A 23,368-nucleotide genomic window follows, 5' to 3' on the forward strand; every position below is an offset into this window, starting at 1 on the left:
TGCTATACCCATAGCTGGCACTCAGTGCATATTTTATTGAATGGGTATGACTTGTTGCTTTTCATGAAACAGCATTTTATGAATTATCTCCTTTGAATAGTCTGCAGTGAAGTGAGATTTCAAGTGAGATATGATACATCACCAATGAATGGTTTATTTGACCTAGAAATAATGAGAATATAAAGGTGGATCTGAGAAGGAAGAATAAGTGATTGTTGACAGGTGGTAGCCCAAAATATGCTCTCTTGCTTATGCTCTCTGATCACACATGTCAAATTCTGCTGTGTATGTACTAGTTGATTTGGGTGGGCTTCCTACAAATGTTTTAAACTGAATTATTTTTTCTAAATAGTCTGTTTGTCATTTTATGATACAAGGATGTAAGTTCCAATGGAGTCCCTTGGCCCTCACTTCACGCTTATTTTTGTTTTATAGCCTCATTTAGATGCTAGACAGATACCTGTTAAAATGAATAAAACTTTAGGATATGTTGGCAGAGTTTATCTTGTTTGTGCTATTTTTCTTTCTTTCTTTCTTTCTTTTTTTTTTTTTTTTGCCTGGTTTGCAGCTATTTGGGCAACCAGTAATATGTGATCATTCAGTCCCCATACTATGAGCATCCTTTCTCATTAAATGTAAATGAAATTTAGTAGAATGTAAAACAGGAAATTAGTAGTATAGACTGTTTACCAAGTATCTTTTTGCTCTTTGGTAATTCCTATTTGTATAGGTTGAATATAATATACAGCCTATTAGCATAGGCTGATATATATATATATATATATATATATATATATATATATATATATCCATATGTATGTTGAAAAATTCTTAAGTGTATTTTTAAAACAGGGAATGTAGGAACTTGGTCCAACAATGAGGGCCCTCTTTATTTAAGAGGTTAATTATTTTAATACTTGAAGAGAGTGGCCTCTCAAACATCTCTCTGAGTAGTGAATGCATTCTATAAGGCACAATTTCATTGAATATGTGAGGCAAGTAACCTCATTAAGAGTAGAGAGTGAGAGCAATGTACCAATGTTTAAAAAAGTTCAAAGGTGTTGACTATGTAAAAAGAATGAGGCAATTAGATGGAAATAATCCCACTGATTATACTTGTATTTATTCCTTTCTCATAGAAACAGTGAACTTAGAAAGCTAATTTCTCATTATGTATTAGATGCTACTATGTTTTTTAGAAGAATCTGTTGTCTTGGCAAGGGCCTTAGTATGCCAGTTGTGGTCCACAGACCAGTAGAAGCAGCATCAATAAGGAACTTTATTGAAATTCAACTCTTGAGTTTCACCCCAGATTAGTGAATGTGAATTACGATTTAACAAGCTCCCTAGGTGATTTGGGTGTACTACAAAGTTTGCAAACCACTAGGATAGGGATTTCTAGGTGATGCTCCAAGAGTGGAAACCCAAACAATCTAACTTGTCTATTCCTGTAGTATAAACTCTTATTATGTTGAACATTTAATCAAATTTGGTGTGATTTTATAGGGTTTTCAAGGTGAAAATATTTGTGCTTCTATTTTGAATTTCCCTGATTTCAGTAGCTTAGGTGCTAAAAACATTTCAAGGAAGGAATTGAGTTTCTGATATCCATAATGTATAGCAATAGTTCTCAACTGGGAACAATTGTATGGCCCCTGTCCCTGGATATTTGACAATGTCTAGAGACAATTTTGGTTGTCACAACTATGAAGGTACTATAAGCACCTGATGGGTAGGAGCCAGGGATGCTTCTAAACAATGTACAATGTACAGGACAGCACCCATCACAACAAAGAATCATGTAGACAATAGAGACAAGATTGAGAAACCCTACTGTATGTAGATTACTCAGAAAACATTTAATCAATTCATTCATCACATTTAGTAACTGAAAATAATAGAGAAGTAAAAGATCTTTATCAATAATTTAACATTTAGTTAGAAAAACAAGAGTAAAACAATAAAGCAAATGAAGAACTTACAGTAACTATGACTATGTATAAGTAAATACTTAAAGGCTTTGGTCAACATGAATGATAAAACTTTGAGTTTATTAATACTGTTTTTCTTTTTCATGTTTTTTTTTTACTTGTAGATGGACAAATACCTTTATTTTGATTATTTGTTTTTATGTGGTGCTGAGGATCGAACCCAGTGCCTCACATGTGTGAGGCAAGCACTCTACCACTAAGCTCCAGCCCCAGCCCTGAGTTTATTAATTCTTATGGCCTGATATTGTTTTTGCCCAGAATCATACCCTTGTTATTTTTATTAAATGAGAAATAAGCTAATCATTACAGACAGTAGTCCTTTTTTCCCAACAAATATGCCTCTTGGAAATTGTTCACAGGGAAGAAAATTGAGTGACCAAATTGACTGAAAGGCAAAACTAAGTTTGGTGGTAATCAAATAGCTTCACTGGAATGTCCCTTATCAAGAAGCTCAAAGGTACAAGATTGTTTTATTGAACAATGTAGACAATTTGTGCCACTGACATTTATCATAGCCTCTGTGTATGTTTATTTATTTGTTTCAGCATTAGTTACCAAAAAAAATAATATGAAGCTGATGCTTGCTGTTTAGTTGTTTCACATAATTGAGGAGCAGAGAATCAAGAAAAACGATATAGGATGGAAGAAAAAATTGACTGCAAAATGTCAAAGTTCTGATTCGGAGATGCTACAGCAACATAACATTTTGACATTGCATAAGCTAACACTCATTACAAGTTAACTTTTTCATGGACACCAATTCGGCTCTTAATGGATCATTGCCTTTTTAGGAAGATGTTCCCATATAGAAGGTAGGATATTTACTGAGCCAGGTTTGGCTTTTTAAAAAATATATTGATTTTATTTATTCTAATTTGTTATATATGACAGCAAAATGCAATTCAATTCATATAATACAAATAAAACACAATTTTTCATGTCTCTGGTTGAATACAAAGTAGAGTCAAACCATTCGTGTTTTCAAGGTTTGACTTTTAAATATTCTGAAATTAGTGGTGAAAGATGTCAAATGGCCAGCATCAAAGAGAGGTTTACAAAATTTTATGATTTTACTGAATTACTCAATAAATAAATGTAATAGACAAATTAAAAACAAGGATGAGGCACATATTAAAAAGGTGATTCATTACAAGAAGAGATAAGGAGTCCACTGGGTTTAAATTCATCCAGTTTTAAAACAATGCATCTTAAGTGATATATATATATGTTAATTATATTACTAAAGATATTTTGAGAACAATGGAGTTTATTGAGCAAGTCTAATTCCTATTGATTGCATTCTTTGTAGAGTAAAAGAGAGTGCATACAAGAAGTAAAATGGTTTTGATGGGAATAGAGAAAATCTAGATGTTTACCATTATTAACTAGTGATAAGTCTCTCAGATAGTTACATTGCCATTTCCTAAACTACTTTGTGATGAATTGCCATATTATTGTAATCAATAAAAATAATAAAATCATTCACAGCAGAATTGTTAATGAAATCTTTGGTGTGACAATTTCAAAGTCAAACATTCACTAGGAAGCACGATTCTATATTAAAAATGCTTGATATCAGTGTAATTTAAAATGTAGTTGATGGCATTCCAAATGATACTGGTCTTCATTTTCTATTCATTTAATTTTATGAGTGGTTAGCACAATGCCAGTCATATAGTGTGTTCTTAATAGTCATTAAATGTATGAATAAATGAATGAAGCTTTCCTATATGACAGCATATTCAAACCAAAGTAAATCTATGATAAGTTCAAATTTAGAATTGATGAAACAAAATTGTTAGAGCTAAAACTGACCATTTTAATCAAAAATAAATTAGAATTCAGGGAATTTTTAATGGAAAACACAATTGATGCATCTTCATTACCCAGAATATCATGTAGCACGGAAATCTTGTAATAGCTTGTTAACATTTGTTGGATGCTAAGTATGTCAGTCACTGTGATAAGTATTGACATATATGAGTTTATTTAAACTCACAGCTACTCTTTGTGATAAGACTTCTTATTACTCCCATTTTATGGAAGAGAAATCTGAGGCTCACAGAGATGGAATGGTTTTCCCAAGATAGCACAGCTAGTAAGAAGAGTTTGGTCTTGAGCACAGTCAGCCTTGCTCCCAATGTAACCATGGTTGCTCCTTTGCAAGTTGTCTTTTGCCAGGTTACTTCCCTTCCATTTGCCCTTTACAAGTTAACATCCCATCCCTTTGCCTGGCATTCCAAATTCTAAAGAGAGGCTACATATTAATGTTTAAGATCTTAATTGCTAAATAATCTTTCTTTACATTTTCAGAAACCACAACATCTGGTAACCTTCAGATAACATCAGAATGTGTAATGTCACTTCTTATTCTTTAATTTTCTATATAAAAAACACAAAGCATGTAAATTGCTGTGATGTTTAGCTTGTAGAAAAGTAGTATGTCTGTCTAAACAACTACATGAACTAGCTTCAGGAGGTCAAAGTGGATTGAGATATTGTGACCAGAGGAGAGAAAAAAGAGACACACTTCCTGGAAGACAAAGACCTTGCTCAGCACCTAATCTTTCTGCCCATTGCCACCCTAATCCTTCTTTCTCTTCCTGTAAAGGCCCTTTGTACCTTTGAGTTCCCTAAATGGAGCTTTGAGGATGATAGCCCCCTTCATCTTCCAGGGTCCTGGCCCTTGAATAAAATTGACTTCCTTCCTCTGACTCTCATCTCTTGAGTATTGGCTTTCAAGTGGTGAGAAGCCAGACCTGGGCCTAGTAACACTGGGTACATGTCTTTCATCACTATAGTATTTGGCTACAGATAGTAAACATGTCCACACTGTGAGGTCATCCAAAGTGAGAGTACAGATGAAAGATAAGTAGAACAAAGAAATTCAGTACTAACTGATGGATGCAGAATCAGGTATGCCTGAGGCCAGAGCACAGTGCTGCTGGATATCCATCTGGATTATTATTTGAATCAGAGAAATGGAAAACATACAAAATGGAGGCATCAGGAAAGGTCAGAATTGGAGGAAAACTGAAAATCAGCGTCAAGACACAAAGTAGCCATGAGAAACCAAGCAAAGTCATCTGGGTAAAAGATTAAGAGATGGCATCAAGATGTCAAATTCAATCAAGTATGGGCAATGAGAAGCATAATAAATAACCTGATAACTAATGAATCAACACTTTATTTTGATTATTTTTGAATCCAGGATCTAACTCCCAAGCTTGCTAGGCTGGGGACTGTCAAAAAGGACTGAATAGAAGCTCTGAGCTACAGCAGAGAGTAAGAAGTAGGGCAGTTATAGACCAATAGTTCCCCATGGACCTTGTGCTTTCATTCCTCAACTCTCTTTCATTGCATATGTTAGTACTCTGTATAGTAAGTAAAATATATCTACATTGTATATCTGGCATGATTCTAACTTTCCAAATATCTTCTCTGGTGCAAAAAAAATTTGACGGTTTTTTATACTCTCAAGCAAGATTTTTTTACTGGTCAAATTTCTTGGTGGATTTTCAACTGGCTTTTTACAAAATTAAGACTCTTTTATAAAGATAAAAGGCTAATGCAGGATCCAGCCTAGATCAAATGTAGACTCATTTGGTAGATGGAAGTGATGTTTCAAATGAATCTATGCCACCTGCTACAGGGCTCTGAAATCATGTTATTATGTCAATAATGGAGAACGAAAGGTTAAGAATAGAAGAAAAACACTTAGATAACTTTAGCAAAGGTATGCCCTGCTAAAGTTCACCTGCCAGAACAGATGGCCATTTATTGTGTACAAGATCTGTGTCAAACAAATGTTGTAATATATTTTTCAGGGAGTTTTTCAAAAGGAAGACTATAAATTAGGAAATTGGGGAGTCAATGACAAAAACACAAGATTAATAGTGACAGCTTGCAGTAGTTTTTGTGACCCTTTGTTCTCTAAGTTATATTGCGACTCATCTGATAATTAGATGATTGCTAGCATGAAGACATTTTACTTTCTTAGGGACCCTCTGATCAAAGATCCAGACCTATGGGCTCACATATGCTGAGTCTGGCCCTTTTGAACCAGGCAGGGGTGATAAAGTTGCAATGATGTCATATGTTGACTGGTGGGATTATTCTACATGATAATGAGCCCTTCAAGAGCCTGAGTTTACATCTATTACTGCCTTTGCAAATTGATAAGTCATTAACTCCAGCTCCCTTAAAAGGAAAGCACCCACTGACTTTAAGAGGGACTTTTACAGTATATAACTTTGAAGTATTTTCTGTCATTTAAAAAAAATGGTCCTGGGGATTGAACCCAGGGTAACTTTACCACAGAGTCACATCCTCAGCCCATTTTATTTTTTATTTTGAGACAGGGTTTCATTAAATTGCTGAGGCTAGGTTTTTCTCAGCAAGAGAAACAATAAGAGAGGTAAACAGGGAGCCTACATCCTGGGAACAAATCTTTACTCCTCACACTTCAGATAGAGCCCTAATATCCAGAGTATACAAAGAACTCAAAAAATTAGACAATAAGGAACAAATAACCCAATCAACAAATGGGCCAAGGACCTGAACAGACACTTCTCAGAGGAGGACATACAATCAATCAATAAGTACATGAAAAAATGCTCACCATCTCTAGCAGTCAGAGAAATGCAAATCAAAACCACCCTAAGATACCATCTCACTCCAGTAAGACTGGCAGCCACTATGAAGTCAAACAACAACAAGTGCTGGCGAGGATGTGGGGAAAAGGGTACACTTGTGCATTGCTGGTGGGACTGCAAATTGGTGCGGCCAATTTGGAAAGCAGTATGGAGATTCCTGGGAAAGCTGGGAATGGAACCACCATTTGACCCAGCTATTGCCCTTCTCGGACTATTCCCTGAAGTCCTTAAAAGAGCGCACTATAGGGATACAGCTACATCGATGTTCATAGCAGCACAATTCACAATAGCTAGACTGTGGAACCAACCTAGATGCCCTTCAATAGATGAATGGATAAAAAAATGTGGCATTTATACACAATGGAGTATTACTCTGCACTAAAAAATGACAAAATCATGGCATTTGCAGGGAAATGGATGGCATTAGAGCAGATTATGCTAAGTGAAGCTAGCCAATCCCTAAAAAACAAATGCCAAATGTCTTCTTTGATATAAGGAGAGCAACTAAGAACAGAGCAGGGAGGAAGAGCAGGAGAAAAATATTAACATTAAACAGGGACGAGAGGTGGGAGGGAAAGGGAGAGAGAAGGGAAATTGCATGGAAATGGAAGGAGACCCTCACTGTTATACAAAATTACGTATAAGAGGATGTGAGGGGAAAGGGGATAAAAAACAAGGGGGAGAAATGAATTACAGTAGATGGGGTAGAGAGAGAAAATGGGAGGGGAGGGGAGGGGGGATAGTAGAAGATTGGAAAGGTAGTAGAATACAACAGTCACTAGTATGGCAATATGTAAAAACATGGATGTGTAACTGATGTGATTCTGCAATCTGTATATGGGGTAAAAATGGGAGTTAATAACCCATTTGAATCAAATGTATGAAATATGATATGTCAAGAGCTTTGTAATGTTTTGAACAACCAATAAAAAATAAACAAAAAAATTGCTGAGGCTAAACTTGAACTTGGGATCCTCCTCTCTCAGCTTCTTGGGTCACTGGGATTATAGACCTCTCCCATTGTGCCAGCTCTTTTTGACTTCTTAATGCTTTAATTTAATTTTTCAGTACCAGGGATTGAACCCAGAGGTGTTTAACCACTGAGCCACATCCCCAGCCCTTTTTATGTTTTATTTTGAGACAGGGTCTCACTAAATTGCTTAGAGCCTCACTAAGTTTTTGAGGCTAGCTTTGAATTTGTAATCCTCCTGCCTCAGCCTCCTGAGCCACTGGGATTACAGGTATGCACCATCATGCCTGGCTTAATGTGTTCATTTTAATCAGAACAAAATGCTCTTGATACACACACAAATTAAAAAAAAATAAAAAAAAAACATGTGAGACTTAAATATTTAAAACTGAAAATTTGGCCACAATTTTCTTTTCCATGATTAAGGAATCAGACTTTGCTGGAAAGTTTTTTCCAGATAATTTCCTTGATTCCTCATTTGTTTGTTCTTCTATAACTAGAAGCTTTTGTAGCTTTGGGCAAATTAATCTCAGGCTAAATCTGGTAAAATATCCTGGGAGGTTTTGACCCTTCCTGGCTCTGTGCCTGTCTGCAAAATCAGAGCTTAAATAGCTTTATCCTTAGATACTATTTGTTTTCCTTCCCCTCTCCTTGTGATTGATTGCTATTTAACTGTTACCCCTATCTTGCCCTCTAGAGAAATACATGTTGTCCAAAAAAGCAGATTTTTATATATTTAATATAACATCTCTCTACTACTTCCGTTCATAAGGAATAATTCAAATTCTTCAATTAGAATATATGCAAGAGAGTGATAAGAATGTTGGAGCCGGGCATGGTGGTGCAAGCCTGTAATCCCAGTGGCTCAGGAGACTGAGACAGGAGGATTAAGAATTCAAAGCCAGCTGTCAGGATCTGTTCATGGGTTCCATGTGGGTGACTGTGCATGGAAGCTTCATAGATAGAGACATCTGGTGTCTGGGAATGGCCAGTGGACATTTCATTTGGTCAATTGCCCAGGGACAATGTGAATCTCTTTCCTGTTCTGCCATGGCCCACATAGTACCTAAGATGTCAATCAACCTTCTGACTGCAAGACATCATGAATCAAGCCTCTGCCCTAGAAACCTTATCTCTGCCTTTGATGTACCCCTTTAAATAAACTACTGGAACCATTTTCCCTTTGTCTAGTTTCCGAACCCATGTGCACTAGATCTATCAGGGGCTTCACATTCTGTAAATATATTCTGACTATTTGTGCTTTGTTACTAATTATCTGAGATTGTAAGTTTTAGGGTAGCTTGGACTCCCGTGGGTAAGAAGAAGCCCCCAAAAGATGCTGGCCATCATCCCCCCACCCCTGAAAGCCAGCCTCAGCAAAAGTGAGGCCCTAAGCAACTCAGTGAGACCCTGTCTCTAAATACAAAATAAGGCTGGGGATGTGGCTCAGTAGTCGAGTGCCTCTGAGATCAATCCCCAGTACAACCATCCCCCCCCCCAAAAAAAAAAGAATACTGGAAAGGTTTCATGCATACGAATAAAGAAATGAAGGTCCAGCAGGTTTATGGTGACTGTCATCCAACATTTGAAGGGCTATATTGGGAAAGAATATTTAAAAGCATAGAACTAGAGCCATTGAATAAATGGTGAAATAGGGATGCCTTTGAACAGCATCCCCCACCCCCAATGATAAAATGGGTTTCCTTGTGAGGAAATATAATCCAATAAAAGCTGATGGGCCACTTGGGAAGATGTTATGGAAGGATGAGTAGGTAAGTTCCATGACATTTAAGTTGCTTCTAATCCTGAAAAACTATTTCTGTCCTTGTATTTCTATGATATTTCTACTCAGATTCCTTTACTGATTAGCTGCATATTAAGCTACAGAAAGAATCATATTGCTAGATGCTACTTACATTTCTCCTTGTCTCACATCCCAAAAGAATAGACTATTTTAATATTGTAGTCACCTTGACAACAGAGGTGTCTATTTTAATAGCTTTCAGTAATATTATTCAAAGGAATCTATCACCCAATAAAGTAGGGGAAAGTCTTCATGTTCTCTTTCTTTCCAAACCTCAAATAGTCTAGGATTAAACATGTGCTTTGAAATTAAAATCATTATAAATTTGCTGAGTAAGAGAACATCAAGTGTACTTATCCCAAAGACTAGAAAGTTTTACTTAGCATAATGTGGAAAAATATATTTTTCTTATGTAATGTGCATGCAAAATGTTACTGAGTCAAGGCATGCCTCACATATTACAATCATCTCTAATTTAAAACAATTCAATGTACACACACACATACACACACACACACACACATATTTAACCCTTTGTATAAGGTGATGGGGCTGCTGTGAAGTCAGTTACTATGGCAGATGCTACACTCAACCATGCCCTATATTACTTATAATAAATTATTGTTAATTATGGGAGAACATTACATATATAAAAGTTACACAATGTAGAAAACTATCAAGAAGAACTGCACTGGGAAATTAATCACACATGGTTCTTTCACTAGAGGGATAACTTTCCAGAAATGTACACAATCTTTGATCTAAAAACATTTAGCTTATTTTTAATAACCTAATGCCTATTTTTGATAATAAGTACCATTTAAATAAATATTTTCTGCATATAGATGCTATGTCAACTCCTTCAAGTTGATATCTTTTATCTTTATATCGTATCATTCTATATATCAAGAAACGGATAGCAGGGGAAGTTAAATATCTTGCTGAATATATTTTTTAATACCTTTATTTTATTTATTTATTTTTATGTGGTGCTGAGGATAGAACCCAGCACCTTGCACGTGCTAGGAGAGTGTTCTTTCACTGAGCCATAACCCCAGCCCTCTTGCTCAATATTATACAGTATTAAATCAGAGCAAGGATTCCAAATTTGACTCTAGAACTGGAGCTAATTCACTCATCCTTGGTACTGTCTTTCTTGATGATCATAACACTAATTTATTGTTTTATTTTGTATAAGTTTCTGTATAAAAATAAAATTTATTTTTTTGTGGTTCCAATTATTTGCCTCCACTGTATGCTCAGTTTATCACTCAAGTGTAGAAGATTGCACTTACCCCGTTTATGAAGGAGGACGCTGGCATGGCGACGTCCATTTCCATTTTCAACATAACAAGAGTAATTTCCCAAGTCACCCTCTTCCACAGAGTCCACAATTAATGAGATAGAAACTTCTTGTTCTCCAAGATGCTCCTTAAGAATTCTAAAACATAAAGCAAAACGAAACAAAAAATCCCACACAAACATACACATACACATACATAAAAAAGAAAGAAAGGTAGATGAATCTGAATCTAATATGAAATTATCTACAGAATCTGTGCTTCAAATGTGGCTCTGGATTGATGCTAGGCTAATTAAATTATATCATGCCCTTTTTTTCTTTACTTCTAATGAGGAAGCTTGTCTTTGTAGATGCTAATGAAGTTGCAGTTAATTATCTCTCTTAGCAGGACAATCATAGTGTCATAATAAATAGGTGAAAGAGACCTTGAAGAAAAGTTTATAAATTGCCTTTCCTTTAAGAAGAAATATGATATGAAGGGAGATAAGAAATTTTAAAGTCTTAGGTTGGAGCCCTAATTATATATCAGGCCAATTTTTATAAAGAAAGAAAAGAAAATTTCTAAGCTATTTTGACGTTTCATTTGAAACCTTCAGCCTGACTTCCATGAATAATACAACCAGTTGCCTATTTTAAAAAAAATATGAATTTACAAAACTGTAGATTAAAAGTTCTGATAAGCATTTAACTCTGACATTTTAAATGACTGATAAATGCTAACTAACCTCACTGTTAGATAATTAGCAATCTCTAAGAGTAAATGGAAAACTTCTTCAAACTAGAGATCCATTTGCCTGCTCTCAATGTTTCCCCTCACCCTCCTATCTGTTTGATAATTCATCTCTGTGCAGCACTTCTTAATGCAGAAGTAAAGAAAAATACCTTTCTAGAACCTTCCCCAGACACACACAAAACTAAAGAGAATAAAAGCTAGAAGGATATGGTCCCTCTTTAATTGTAGCATTTCCAAGAGTGTGGGTCAGAGAAAAGAGTATAGTAGGGTAGTTTTATGTATGAAGAATGGCAGAGGGACATTTTTAGTACACATTGGACAATTGCCCATCCAGGCTTTCCAGAATCCACTTAGAGCATTCCAGACTGAGATATTCTTGTATAATGGATGCCAAAAATAAGATTCCAATAGAAGTAATCTTATATGACAGCTTGTATGTTTTTATTTTTTACTGAAAAACATTTTCTCTTCTACATTGGATAAGGTTTTAAAAGTCTTAACATTTAAAAAGGGAACCATGGTTTAAATACATCATATATATATTAGAATATGAAAACTTTAGATGGGAGAAGGATCATTATTATTTTGATTTAGTTATGATTATGAGTATCTTCTTATTTATGTCATGATTAAAAATAAGTACTTATGCCTAAGCATAAGTTTAGTCATCATTGAATGACTTTATACTCAAAAGTAAGTTAATAAATACGTAGGTACATTGAAAAAATAAAGAGGCTAAAGCATTAACACCTTCAAAATAGATGGTATTTTAATTGGTTGGTTCTCTTCATATCATTTCTATTAAATAAATATTTAGACCTGAAAGACTGAGAAAGATTATTAAAATGTTTTATAAATCCTTTGTCACTCCATCAAGTGTTTTATATTCTACTTTGTATCTTAAATATATAAAAACATAAAAGGAAATGATGGATATTTTGTTTGAGTCCTTGTGTCTTGTTCATGTTTCCTCTCAATAATTAAAAAAAAAAAGCTTTTACAAACAAAAGGCTCACTGATTTTTTCCAAAGATAGAATGGGCTTCTATATTTTCTATATTTAATAGTATTTTAGTCTCATACTAAGTATATTCTTTAGTGAAGCACATCTTTTAAAGTTCTTTTACATTCTTTGCAAATGGAATTCATATTTTACAATTCCATAATCAGTTTCTTTATAAAACTTTGTTTCTTTGTCCTCAAATATTATAGTATTTTAATTATGATAATAGGAAACAAAAAAATCACTTTTGGGGAGTGAGTAGTTAACTTTTTATTCATTCACAGAGCAAATGATAACTTGAATGAATGTACAAGTTAAAAGAAAAAAATTATTTTACCTAATGTCACTTTCCCAAACTCGATTTTCATCAAGATCTTCAATAAACTTCTCTCCTTTCATCCAATAAATTAAAGGACTGACATCTCCACTGTACCCAAAGAAAGCTCTGCAGGTTAGATTAGCCGAGTCACCTGTGGAGAGAAGTGATGGAAATGTGTCATAAAACTATTTGTACACACTTATTTTAGGCAAACTGGAAGGTAACATTTTGAACACTTTGTTGATTTAATGAAACATCTTTCTAAAAGAATATTTTTTCAGGTATTTTCCCATCTTTGTTAAATTTATAGAATGTGTGCTTTTTTACAGAATTGCTTATTTAATGGAATGAGAGTTACTTATAAGATTTAGAAGAAGACCAGTCAGTTATTCTATGGAATGTTCTTCCAATTAAGTTTACCTGATGTTTTCTCATGATTAGATTGAGGTTATGAATTATTGGGAAGGATACCACAGAGGTAATGTGCCCTTCTTGAGGCATGATATCAGAGGGTACATAACATTCATAACTACAACATTCTATAAGGCAGGTAGGAAATGTTTCTTAGTCTTGAATGCAGGAAATGGAAAGCGAGCACACTGTTTAGCTGAAAAAGAAAATAAACTATAAATCTGGGAAACCAAGAAAATGCTGTTAAGAATTTTTTCTTACAAAGAATATCATTTTAATACATCTCTAGATAGAAACATGTATTTAAAAACAAACAATTCATGTTAGTAAATGTTTGGGATTTTCATTAGAGATAAAATCAACAATACTACTGTGAATTTCACTATGATGCTCAGGAAGGACTATTATAATGGTGAACACAGGTTAGTTGACTACTTAATAAGGTAAGTGGAAGTCCCACACTAAAAGGTGGAAGTGAAGTTAATGCCTGCAGAATGGTTTGTGCCATTCTGTAAATACCTGGTTTACCCAAACCTCAGCCAACACTACAAAACTAAAATATTCTCACACACAATAGTTTTATGAAATGGAGTCAGAAATTGGGAGGTGATATGGGGTGAAGTAAGAGCCTACTCCAGTTGCAATGGGGAAAGGGAAATCTTGAGAAAACTTTTTCAATTAGTTGTAGCCATATATTATTACTAGAGGGTCCTGATAACTCTATGATTTTAAAGTGCAAAGAAGGAAATTCCTCAGTACTGGAAATCTCAGAAGTATGCTCTGAGTTATATTATTAGTGAACATCTTTAACATCTTTCAAAATTGTGCTTATGACCATTTCTACAACATGAACACAGAGAAAGGCAAAATTCATTGAGATATACTTGCTTAGAAAGCAGGCATGGGTATTTTCTAATTTACTTCTACAAAAAAACACATTTTTTTAGTTAAAATTAGTCTTGTTCTCTTAATTATGTGTGTTGGATAAGAGGAGTTATTTAAAAACTTGCTCTTATAATATTTTAAGATGGCAAATTATAATCCTTCTGCTTTTATCTTTGTTCATGTCCACATGTTCTCCAAGAGTTTCCTCGCTGACTTTGATTCTATATATAATAGTTATCACTGATGACCACATAAGGCAAGTCCAGAAATTATCTAGCAACTTTTAAGAGGCAAAATGGAGCTTCTAGAAGGATCTTTCATTATTAGTTATTGTACGTAAATATTCTTGAAATATTTTAATATGGAATTCCTCTCTCTTTTGGAGGATATTTACACAACAAAATGGATAAATGAATATCAATCTTACTGACTGGAAGTCAACTACAAATTTCTATGGAAAGTATTGACCAAAATTATAAAATACTCTTAAATCAAATATCTTATGTTTTCATGAGAACATTAGTTCTTTTTATGTAACTGAATTACCTGTTATACTGTCAAGTAGTCATAAATTCAACAGCAAGTTTCAAATCAGAATCATGATATATTGCAGGGGTTTAAAAAGGTACATACTGGGCATGGTGCTTCACACCTTAATCCCAGGGGCTCAGGAGGCTGAGGCAAGAGGATTGTGAATTCAAAGCCAGCCTCAGCAAAAGTGAGGCACTAAGCAACTCAGTGAAACCCTGTCTCTATATAAAATACAAAAAAAGAAAAAAAAAAGCTTGGTTGAGTGCCTCTGAGTTCAATCCCCTATACCAAAAAAATAAAAAATAAAAATGTATATATAAATAATTCATTTATCTGTGATTTAAGAGATCAAGTTCAAGTTTTGAGGTGGGACTTAATGCTTGGAAATCATAAATAGAAATCTCTAGAGATTGACTAATTTTACAATACAATTTTGCTAAATATGGGGACTTATAAATATTGATCACACTATTAGAAATTCACCCTGACATTTCTGAACAGAGAGGCAACTTGAAGCACTCATTGGGACTTGAATTATTCTCTCACATTACCCTTCTTTCTCAGCTTAACTACTTTCCATTTCTTTAACTTGCAGGCCTTGTTATGGCAGACCTAGAAAACGGCTCCTGCACTCATGAGGATAATGTTGTGCTTTGTTAGTCATCAAAGCTCATGTGGGGTCTTTGAATACCCACTTTGCTTTGAGCTCCAGTATTGAGTATATCTGCAGTGCCATAAAAGCACCTAGAAGAACTCCACTCAGACTTGGGTTGGGCTTCTTCTTGTGGATCAGAGGGTACAATTCATGGAAATAATAGACAAGAATGGAAGGAAAAAACAGATAAGCACTGCAGGCAAAGAAGAAAGAGCATTGGTAAGAATAACTCAGGGAAATATAGGGGAAATAAAATGAGCTCAGAGTGGCTGCAGCAGAAATATACATGGGAGGCTGGAGTAGAGCAAATCCTGAGGATGAGGAGAGAGCAGAGCATTATGAGGCTAGAGCATAAGCAGCCCTGTTCTTCTATGTAGGACATGGTGAAGAGTTGAGGCTTTCATTTAAGAGCAGTGGAAAGCTGGGGAAGGGTTTCAAATAGAGCACAGACATTATCACATTTATCTTCTAAGGGAATCATCTATATTCTAAGGGAATTACTCTTACTGTATTTTCAAATTTAGGATTAGATCAGAGAGAATTGAGAAGGATTAAGAATGTTACAATGCTCCAGGATCACACAAGAAATAGTCACTGCAAAGATCAGATTATTTCTATATAATTTAGAAAAGGATAAAGCATAGGTGGTGACAATAACTGCAGAGCATTATGATGTTATCAGTGTGATAATAGGGAGCATATCAAAGTAGAGACTAATAGATTATATATATATATATATATATATTTGTGTATGTTTGCTATGAGAGAGGGGGGAGGAATTGATTGATTTGGGGGAGCTGCCAGCTGCTTCTCAATATAGGCAAGATAGAAAGTCAATTTGAGCAATGCTGTTTTGTGAAGAGATTTTTCAGTGGTTTCTCTTAATTGTACCAATTTGTGTTACTGAGCAAAAGGCACCACTCTCCTTCTTGTGCATAGCTTTGTTAGCAAGCAACACACTAGAATCCCAGTGGAATCAGTCCTTAGAGAAGGTTGGTGAAGTCAAGTTCATATCTGAGATTATATGCCAGGGTCTAAATGTTGCTGAGAAAATCTAGGTCCATCCAGTACTGTTTATCATGGAAATGGTGACCAATTAAATATGCTTGAGAGCTGTGACCTTGGAGCCCAAGTGCATATCACCACGTGTTTGTAACAAGGAATGAAGGACAGTCATCCCTTTCTCTTAGGCTGAACCAGGATTTGGTAGAAATTCATGGGGCAAGGTGGGGCCTCAGTAAAGATGGTGTATGTCCACACAATAGGAGCAAATACATAAGGAATGATAACAAATAGTCATTAAGAAAATAAAAATGATGTCACTGTGTTTATACCTTGGGCTAATTAACTGGGATTACACTTTTCTTGGAATTCTCTTCATTTTCAACTAATGTACTCCTCATCCATTAAGTTCCAACTCAAATAACACCTTTCCAAAAAAAAAAAAAAACTGGTTTTCCTTGTGAAAAAATGTTCAGTCTGTCCTTTCTTTTTCTATTCCTATTGGAATGTATCTGTATTTCATCATAATATAGTCCTTGCAGTATTTGCTGTGCTTGCATGTCTAACCTAGCAACTAGAGTATACATTCTCCAAAGGTATTTGCCTTTATATTACCAGGGCTGATTATAGTGTATTGAATATATTAGAAATTCAATAAATAATTTCAAGTTAATAATTTGCTTAGTATCTTTTGAACTTTCATTTTACCTTATTTTCCCCTTTCAAAATTTCATTCATTAAAGACTACATGTGTACATATCTCAATAGACCAAATCTATCTTTTAAACTACCCTACTCATTGCAAAAAATGATCTCCTCATTCAGGTATTATTTCAGTGGTGTGTTGGAGATGGTCCTTACCAACTTGTACTAAATTTTCAGAAATTCTATAAGCAGGTTATTAAATACAGTCATTAAAAATTAAATTATGGGCCAGGTACATTGGCACACTGCTATAATCAAATGACTTGGGAGGCTGAGGCAGGAGGACCATTAATTCAAAGCCAGCCTTAGCAATTTAGCAAGGCTGTGAGCAACTTAGCAAGACCCCATTTCAAAAGAAAAAAAAAATAAAAAAGGGCTGGGATGTGGCTCAGGGTTAAGCATCCCTGGGTTCAATCCCAAAAAAGTAAATAAATAAAATAAAATAAAATAAATTATGGGCCAGGTGTGGTGACATACAACTGTAATCCCAACTATTACCAAGGTTGAGGCAGGAGGATTACAAGTTTGAGGTCAGCCTCAGCAAGTTTGCAAGGTCCTAAGCAACTTAGGAAGGCCTGGTCTTAAAATAAACTAAAAATAAAAAGGGTTGGGGATGTAGCAGAGTGACAAAATTCCCATGGGTTCAATCCCCAGTACCAAAAAAAAAAAATTAAATTATAGGATGGAGTGTAGCTTAAGGGTAGAAAACTGCCCTGACATGCATGAGGCTCTGGGTTTGATCTGCAGCACTACAAAAACATTAAATTACAGGAACACAATGAAATAAATTATATTAAAATAGATACTCAAAAATTATTTACAGGGACTGAGGTTGTGGCTTAGTGGCAGAGCACTTGCCTCACACAAATGAGGTGTTGGGTTCGATCCTCAGCACCATGTAAAAATAAACAAAATAAAGATATTGTGTCCATCTATAACTAATTTACTTAAAAAATAAATTAGTTATATTTCCAATGATAGTATCTACATGTTGGAAATACTATATAATGGTGCACACTTGTAATCCCAGCAGCTTGAAAGGCTGAAGCAGGAGGATTACAAGTTTGAGGACAGCCTCAGCAACTTAGAGAGGCCTGTGGTAACTTAGCCAGAACCTGTCTTAAAATTTAAAAAATAAAAAAGGGCTGGAGATGTGGCTTAGTGGTCAAGTGCCCCTGGGTTAAATCCCTGATACAAAAAGAAAGAAAATACTATATAATATTACTGCACAATCAGTGACAGTAACATTATGTTCATAAATTGAAATCAGCCATGGTGGGAGTATTTACCCTATAAATTGTCAAATGCAATGAATGAGGCTAATGATTTATTATTTATTATTTTATTTATTGTCTATACTTAAAATAATGATGGGAATAGCTTAAATATCATGACAGAACTTCATTTCATTTGGGGAGCCAATAATAAAACAGTTACCAGTATACTACTATAATATATACATATATATATATATATATATATATATATATATATATATATATCTCCATACACACACAACACACACACACACACACACACACACACACACACATATATATTATAATTTTTATGTTTGTAGTACTGAGGACTGAACCCAAGGCCTTGTACATTATAGGCAAGTGCTCTACCACTAAGGCACATCCCCAACCCTTTGGCTATTATGAATACTTCTGCTCTGAATATTTTCATACAAGCTTTGTATGTTTTAAAATTTCTTGCATACATACTTGGGATTGGAATTGTTGAGTCATGAGACAATTTAATATTTAAATCTTTTAGGATGTGCAGAACTGTTTTTCAGTGGTTGTGCCATTTTACATTCTTACCAGTAATGTTTGAAGTTTCTAATTTCTCCACATGCTTGCCAACATTTATTATTATCTGCCTCTCTAGAATACTCCACCACTCTGCAGTCATTTCAGATGTCTTCACTTTACTTTTTGAGCAGTCCCTCCCCTCCCCAAGATCAAAAAGTAAGTCTATGGTTAGCCAGCAGGACACTAAGCATATGAGTGTCTATCCTTTTTTGTCTTTATAACTGGCTCTTATCCTTATCAAATAAGTCCATGTTCTGTTTCCCCTCATGTTGTGGCATAACTCCAAGTAAAACCTCTTTTGGATGATTTTATTTTGCCTATTTGTGATTTCTATCTCAAGAAGATTTCTATTGGACTTGGTTGGACTCACAGCTGGTAATACTGAGGGGAGCTGGTACTGACAGTTGCCAGCAGCCAGAGCTGATAACACCAAGGCTTATCACCAATACATGTTGCAGCCAGAATGTTGCAGAGAGCTGCCAGAACCTTCAGGAAAAGCTGCTGGGAAAAACTCCAGCTATAAGAGAAGTTTTTAGCTCAAGCTGCAAGAACAACAGGGAGAAACCTCTAACACTAAGCACTGGAAACCACTGGCACTCAAAGCTCAGAGCTGCTAACATTAAAGGAGGTATACCTTTTCTATGCAAGATTTCTATTTGAATTGAGCAAAGGAACCCTTAGATAATTGGTAACAGTATCATCTCCTTTCAATTGCATAAAAGTATACCTGTTGGTCTTATTTGGATATGAAAATGTTTTAAAGGATCTGTTGATGCAATAAGACATGAAAAAAGCAATGTAATGTTTTGAAAGAACCATAAAATTATTATTTGTAGATTATAGAATTGCCTCCTTATGAATTCAGAAAAACATTTGACTTCTTTAGAAAAGGAGATTTTTCATTTTCTAACAAAGTTTAAAAATTTCCACCTGTTATAATATTATTTTGTATTTGTATTCCAAAATATAAAAATCTGTATGGTTTGAGTTATACTAAACAGAAAACTCATGCTTAAAATACGACACCATCCTGTTGGACACAGTTTAGATGGTAATGCCTAAGGAAGAGGCTGCCCAACCTCTAAATATATTTGAGTAGAACTTTAGGTCCAGAAAAAAAATACCCTTAAGAAAGAGTCAGAATATGCAAAAACAATAAGAATTAACTCTATAATCATTAATTCTAACAAGTATTTATTCTAAAATTATTAAAATCTTCCTTATGACATTTAAAAATTAGATAAAATCTGCCTCAAATTATAGAGGGGTCTGCCTCAGCATAATGGGGAATCTACAGCCATAATCATTGACAAAGGCAAATTAGAGGAAAAAATTGGAACAAATTATCAGAGTAAGTTTGATAACCTTGGTTGTTTTTTTTACTAGATGATTTGTAGATACTCAATGATTTTTTACTAAATTAACATAATTTAAAATTATTTTTATGTATTTTTTACATACATGACAATAGTGAAATATGTATTACACTCACTATTACTCATTAAAATTATTTTTAATCTTATTTGAAAAAAGACATTGAATTATTTTCATAATTTTGTCATCCTCAGTAAGAAAATTCTGTGGTTATCTATGGTCTATGACATTTAAAAATCAAAAAATACACGATTTACAGTTACTAATCAGAAAATTGAAGAGATCTTATTTATACCAGCAATAAATAATTAAACAAGTCAACTCCCAAGGTATATTTTAGATTTAAAGTTGTTGCTGACAAATTCCAATAAAATGTAGAACTCAACAAAATTATGAAGTTGCTGAACAATTATCCTAAATAATTATAATGATGATAGGACTAGACAGTATGTTGTTTGTCCAAACAAAGAAAAATTTTATTTAAAAATAATCTTAACAACAAAATTGTGTTTGTTCCATAGGTAGAGATACTGCATATCTCTTTGAAATCAATTATAGTGCTTAGAAACAGTACCAAATTTTATTCCAAGCAATGAGTTATCAGAATTAAATATAATCTGGAAACAAGTAAGTAGTTTCAAAAGATACAAAAAATGAGTGTGAGGTTTATTATACAGTTATATATTATTACATAACAAATATACTATTTAGGGGAAATATATTATTTTGTAATGTGTATAGGAAAAGTAAATTCTTAGAATTTTAATCTAGAAATGATAGAGGATTTCTACTTTGACAAATCTATTTATATAAATATTAAAATTTCAGTACAATGAAAAAAACAAAGAAAATTAAAACAGTGATTATGAACTTTATTATGTTTGTAATCTAATGTGTGTGTGTTAATAGTAACCTTCCCCGGAGTTTTTATCAAAATCTGGCAATGATTATTAACATGTTGAATACCTTGAATATCAATCTATTAATAGTTGTTCTAGGTATCATGCTAAGCATTTATAGATTGGTATTCCAGGTATTTGACTTGTTAATAATCATGGTCAGATTTTGATAGAAACTCTGGGGAAGGTTACTTATTGCAGTTCCTAATACTGCCATTAACTTTGTTCCTTTTTGCAAATTTTTACCTTCATATCAGTTTTTATTTTATCCTCTTATGTATTCTATATTGTTATTTATCTTGGAGAAATATTTCTTCAGATTTTGCTATTTTTTTTTTTTTTTACTTAAACCAGTGAGTCTCAAACTTATTGTCAAAAAATTTAGCTTCACTCCTTACCAGATTTTGGTAAGACAAGTTTGGAGTGTTCTAGGATTTTGAATTTTTAACAAGCATCTCCAAGTCATTTTCTTTTTTTTTTTAATATTTTTATTTTTTGGCGGACACAACATTTTTGTTTGTATGTGGTGCTGAGGATCGAACCTGGGCCGTACGCATGCCAGGCGAGCGCGCTACCGCTTGAGCCACATCCCCAGCCCCTCCAAGTCATTTTCATGCAAGTGGTTACAGTTAATTGTCTAGAACAATTTATTTTTACCTTGGACTTTTTGTATAAGGTAGAAATGGAGCTCAGAAAAACAACTAAATTGAAAATCTTTAGGACAGGGCCCATAAGCAGGAAGCAATGTCAGGGATGCCAGGGAAGAATAAAGCAAAAGAAGTTTCACAATAATAACATTGACAGGTAGAATAGTAACTGGTGTTCACAGGGCTGTACAAATGGCTCACTGAGGAATCAATCCAAGCTGCAAAAATATAGTCTCTCTCCAAACAAATGTAGAAAGAAATGTTTTTCAATGGAAAAGTACTCTTTGGTCTATGATGCACCTCTCTGGGTTATCAAATTATTGCTCTTTTTTGTTTTCAAGCTATATTTGATGCTTTGTAAAGTGTAGGTAACTGATAAATATGCATATTCTCTCCTTTCTGACAGTGATTTAACTGACTCTCTTCTCTCTCCCTTAATCTGCAATCTATGGAAGAAGCAATGTTATCCCCAGTTGCAATTCATCTCAATACTCCCTTAATCCTCCATGTAAATTTATTGTTTTGACTTCTTCTTTGAACCTGGTAAGACATCTGCTTAGTCCCCTCATATCCTATGAGAAATATTTATATGAAAACTTATCCATTCTTATATTTGTGTTAAGAATCGTGATTATAGGGCTGGGGTTGTGGCTCAGTGGTAGAGTGCTCACTTAACATGTGTGAGGCACTGGATTCAATCCTCAGCACCACATAAAAATAAAGGTAAAAACCAAAATCATAATTGTATGCTTTTCTGAAAATTATTTGTTAAAAGGAATACTATGCTTGGCTCTAGCTTATCACTGCCATTAAAATAAGCAACATTTGGGCTGGGGTTGTGGTTACCTAGCATGCATGAGGCACTGGGTTGATTCCTCAGCACCACATAAATGTAAAATAATGATATTGTGTCTACCTAAGACTAAAAAATAAATATAAAAATAAGCAATATATAAATATACATCCAATATGGCTCTGACATTTGTTGGGTTATCAATTGATTTCATGAATACTCTCTTATTTCTCTTTCATTTTTCAAATAGAAGAATCAGCAATCAAATTTTATCTATGCTTCTGTTTGAGTCAAAACTATTTAACTTGTTATCAAGAACAACTACCTATCTCTTCTTTCATTCTCTAACTTTCTGAAACGTGTGATTTCTTATAAGGCAATCCTAGCACATGATGTAGGAGCCAAGTACCATAGCTTTCCCTTATCCTCTTCCATTTAGATATTGAGAAAACACCTCTAGGTCTTATCTCTAATACTCACGTGACAGCACTAAGGCTATTTGCTACACTTAACCACAAATAAAAGGAATTAACATCAGAATTCCACAAGTTTCAGAGAAGAGAGAGATACACTTATTTAATTTTCTTCTCAATGTTGTCTTTTTGTTTTCCTTCAAATAACAGATAAATTTAAGCTAAGGCCTAGGGACCCACACATCAGATGTATCAGTCAGCCAGGGCTGGAGTCCTGAAGATAATGGTATTCTTGCTGCTTTAAGTTGATATCTGTAAAAGCTACAGTAAATTGCACTAAATGCTTCTGCTGCCTTTTTGGCAGAAAGGTGCACTGTCAGCTCAATCATACCAGGTTCAGAAGGAAGCACTAAAATTGATCATAAAAAATCATTTGCGATCTAAAATGAGAACAATGCT

General features: G+C 34.3%; 1 protein-coding gene across 1 annotated transcript in view; it reads right to left on the reverse strand.

The window, feature by feature from the left end:
• Il1rapl1 (interleukin 1 receptor accessory protein like 1) overlaps positions 1-23,368 on the reverse strand; it is a 597,494-nt gene that overhangs the window by 30,307 nt on the left and 543,819 nt on the right. The window contains exons 6-7 of the mRNA XM_077793664.1: positions 12,796-12,928; positions 10,716-10,861 (exon numbers count right to left, since the gene is read on the reverse strand). Coding sequence (XP_077649790.1) covers positions 10,716-10,861; positions 12,796-12,928 — 279 coding nt within the window. The remainder of the gene's footprint in view (positions 1-10,715; positions 10,862-12,795; positions 12,929-23,368) is intronic.

The sequence above is a fragment of the Urocitellus parryii genome, chromosome X (genome assembly GCF_045843805.1).
Source record: "Urocitellus parryii isolate mUroPar1 chromosome X, mUroPar1.hap1, whole genome shotgun sequence".
NCBI lineage: Eukaryota > Metazoa > Chordata > Mammalia > Rodentia > Sciuridae > Urocitellus > Urocitellus parryii.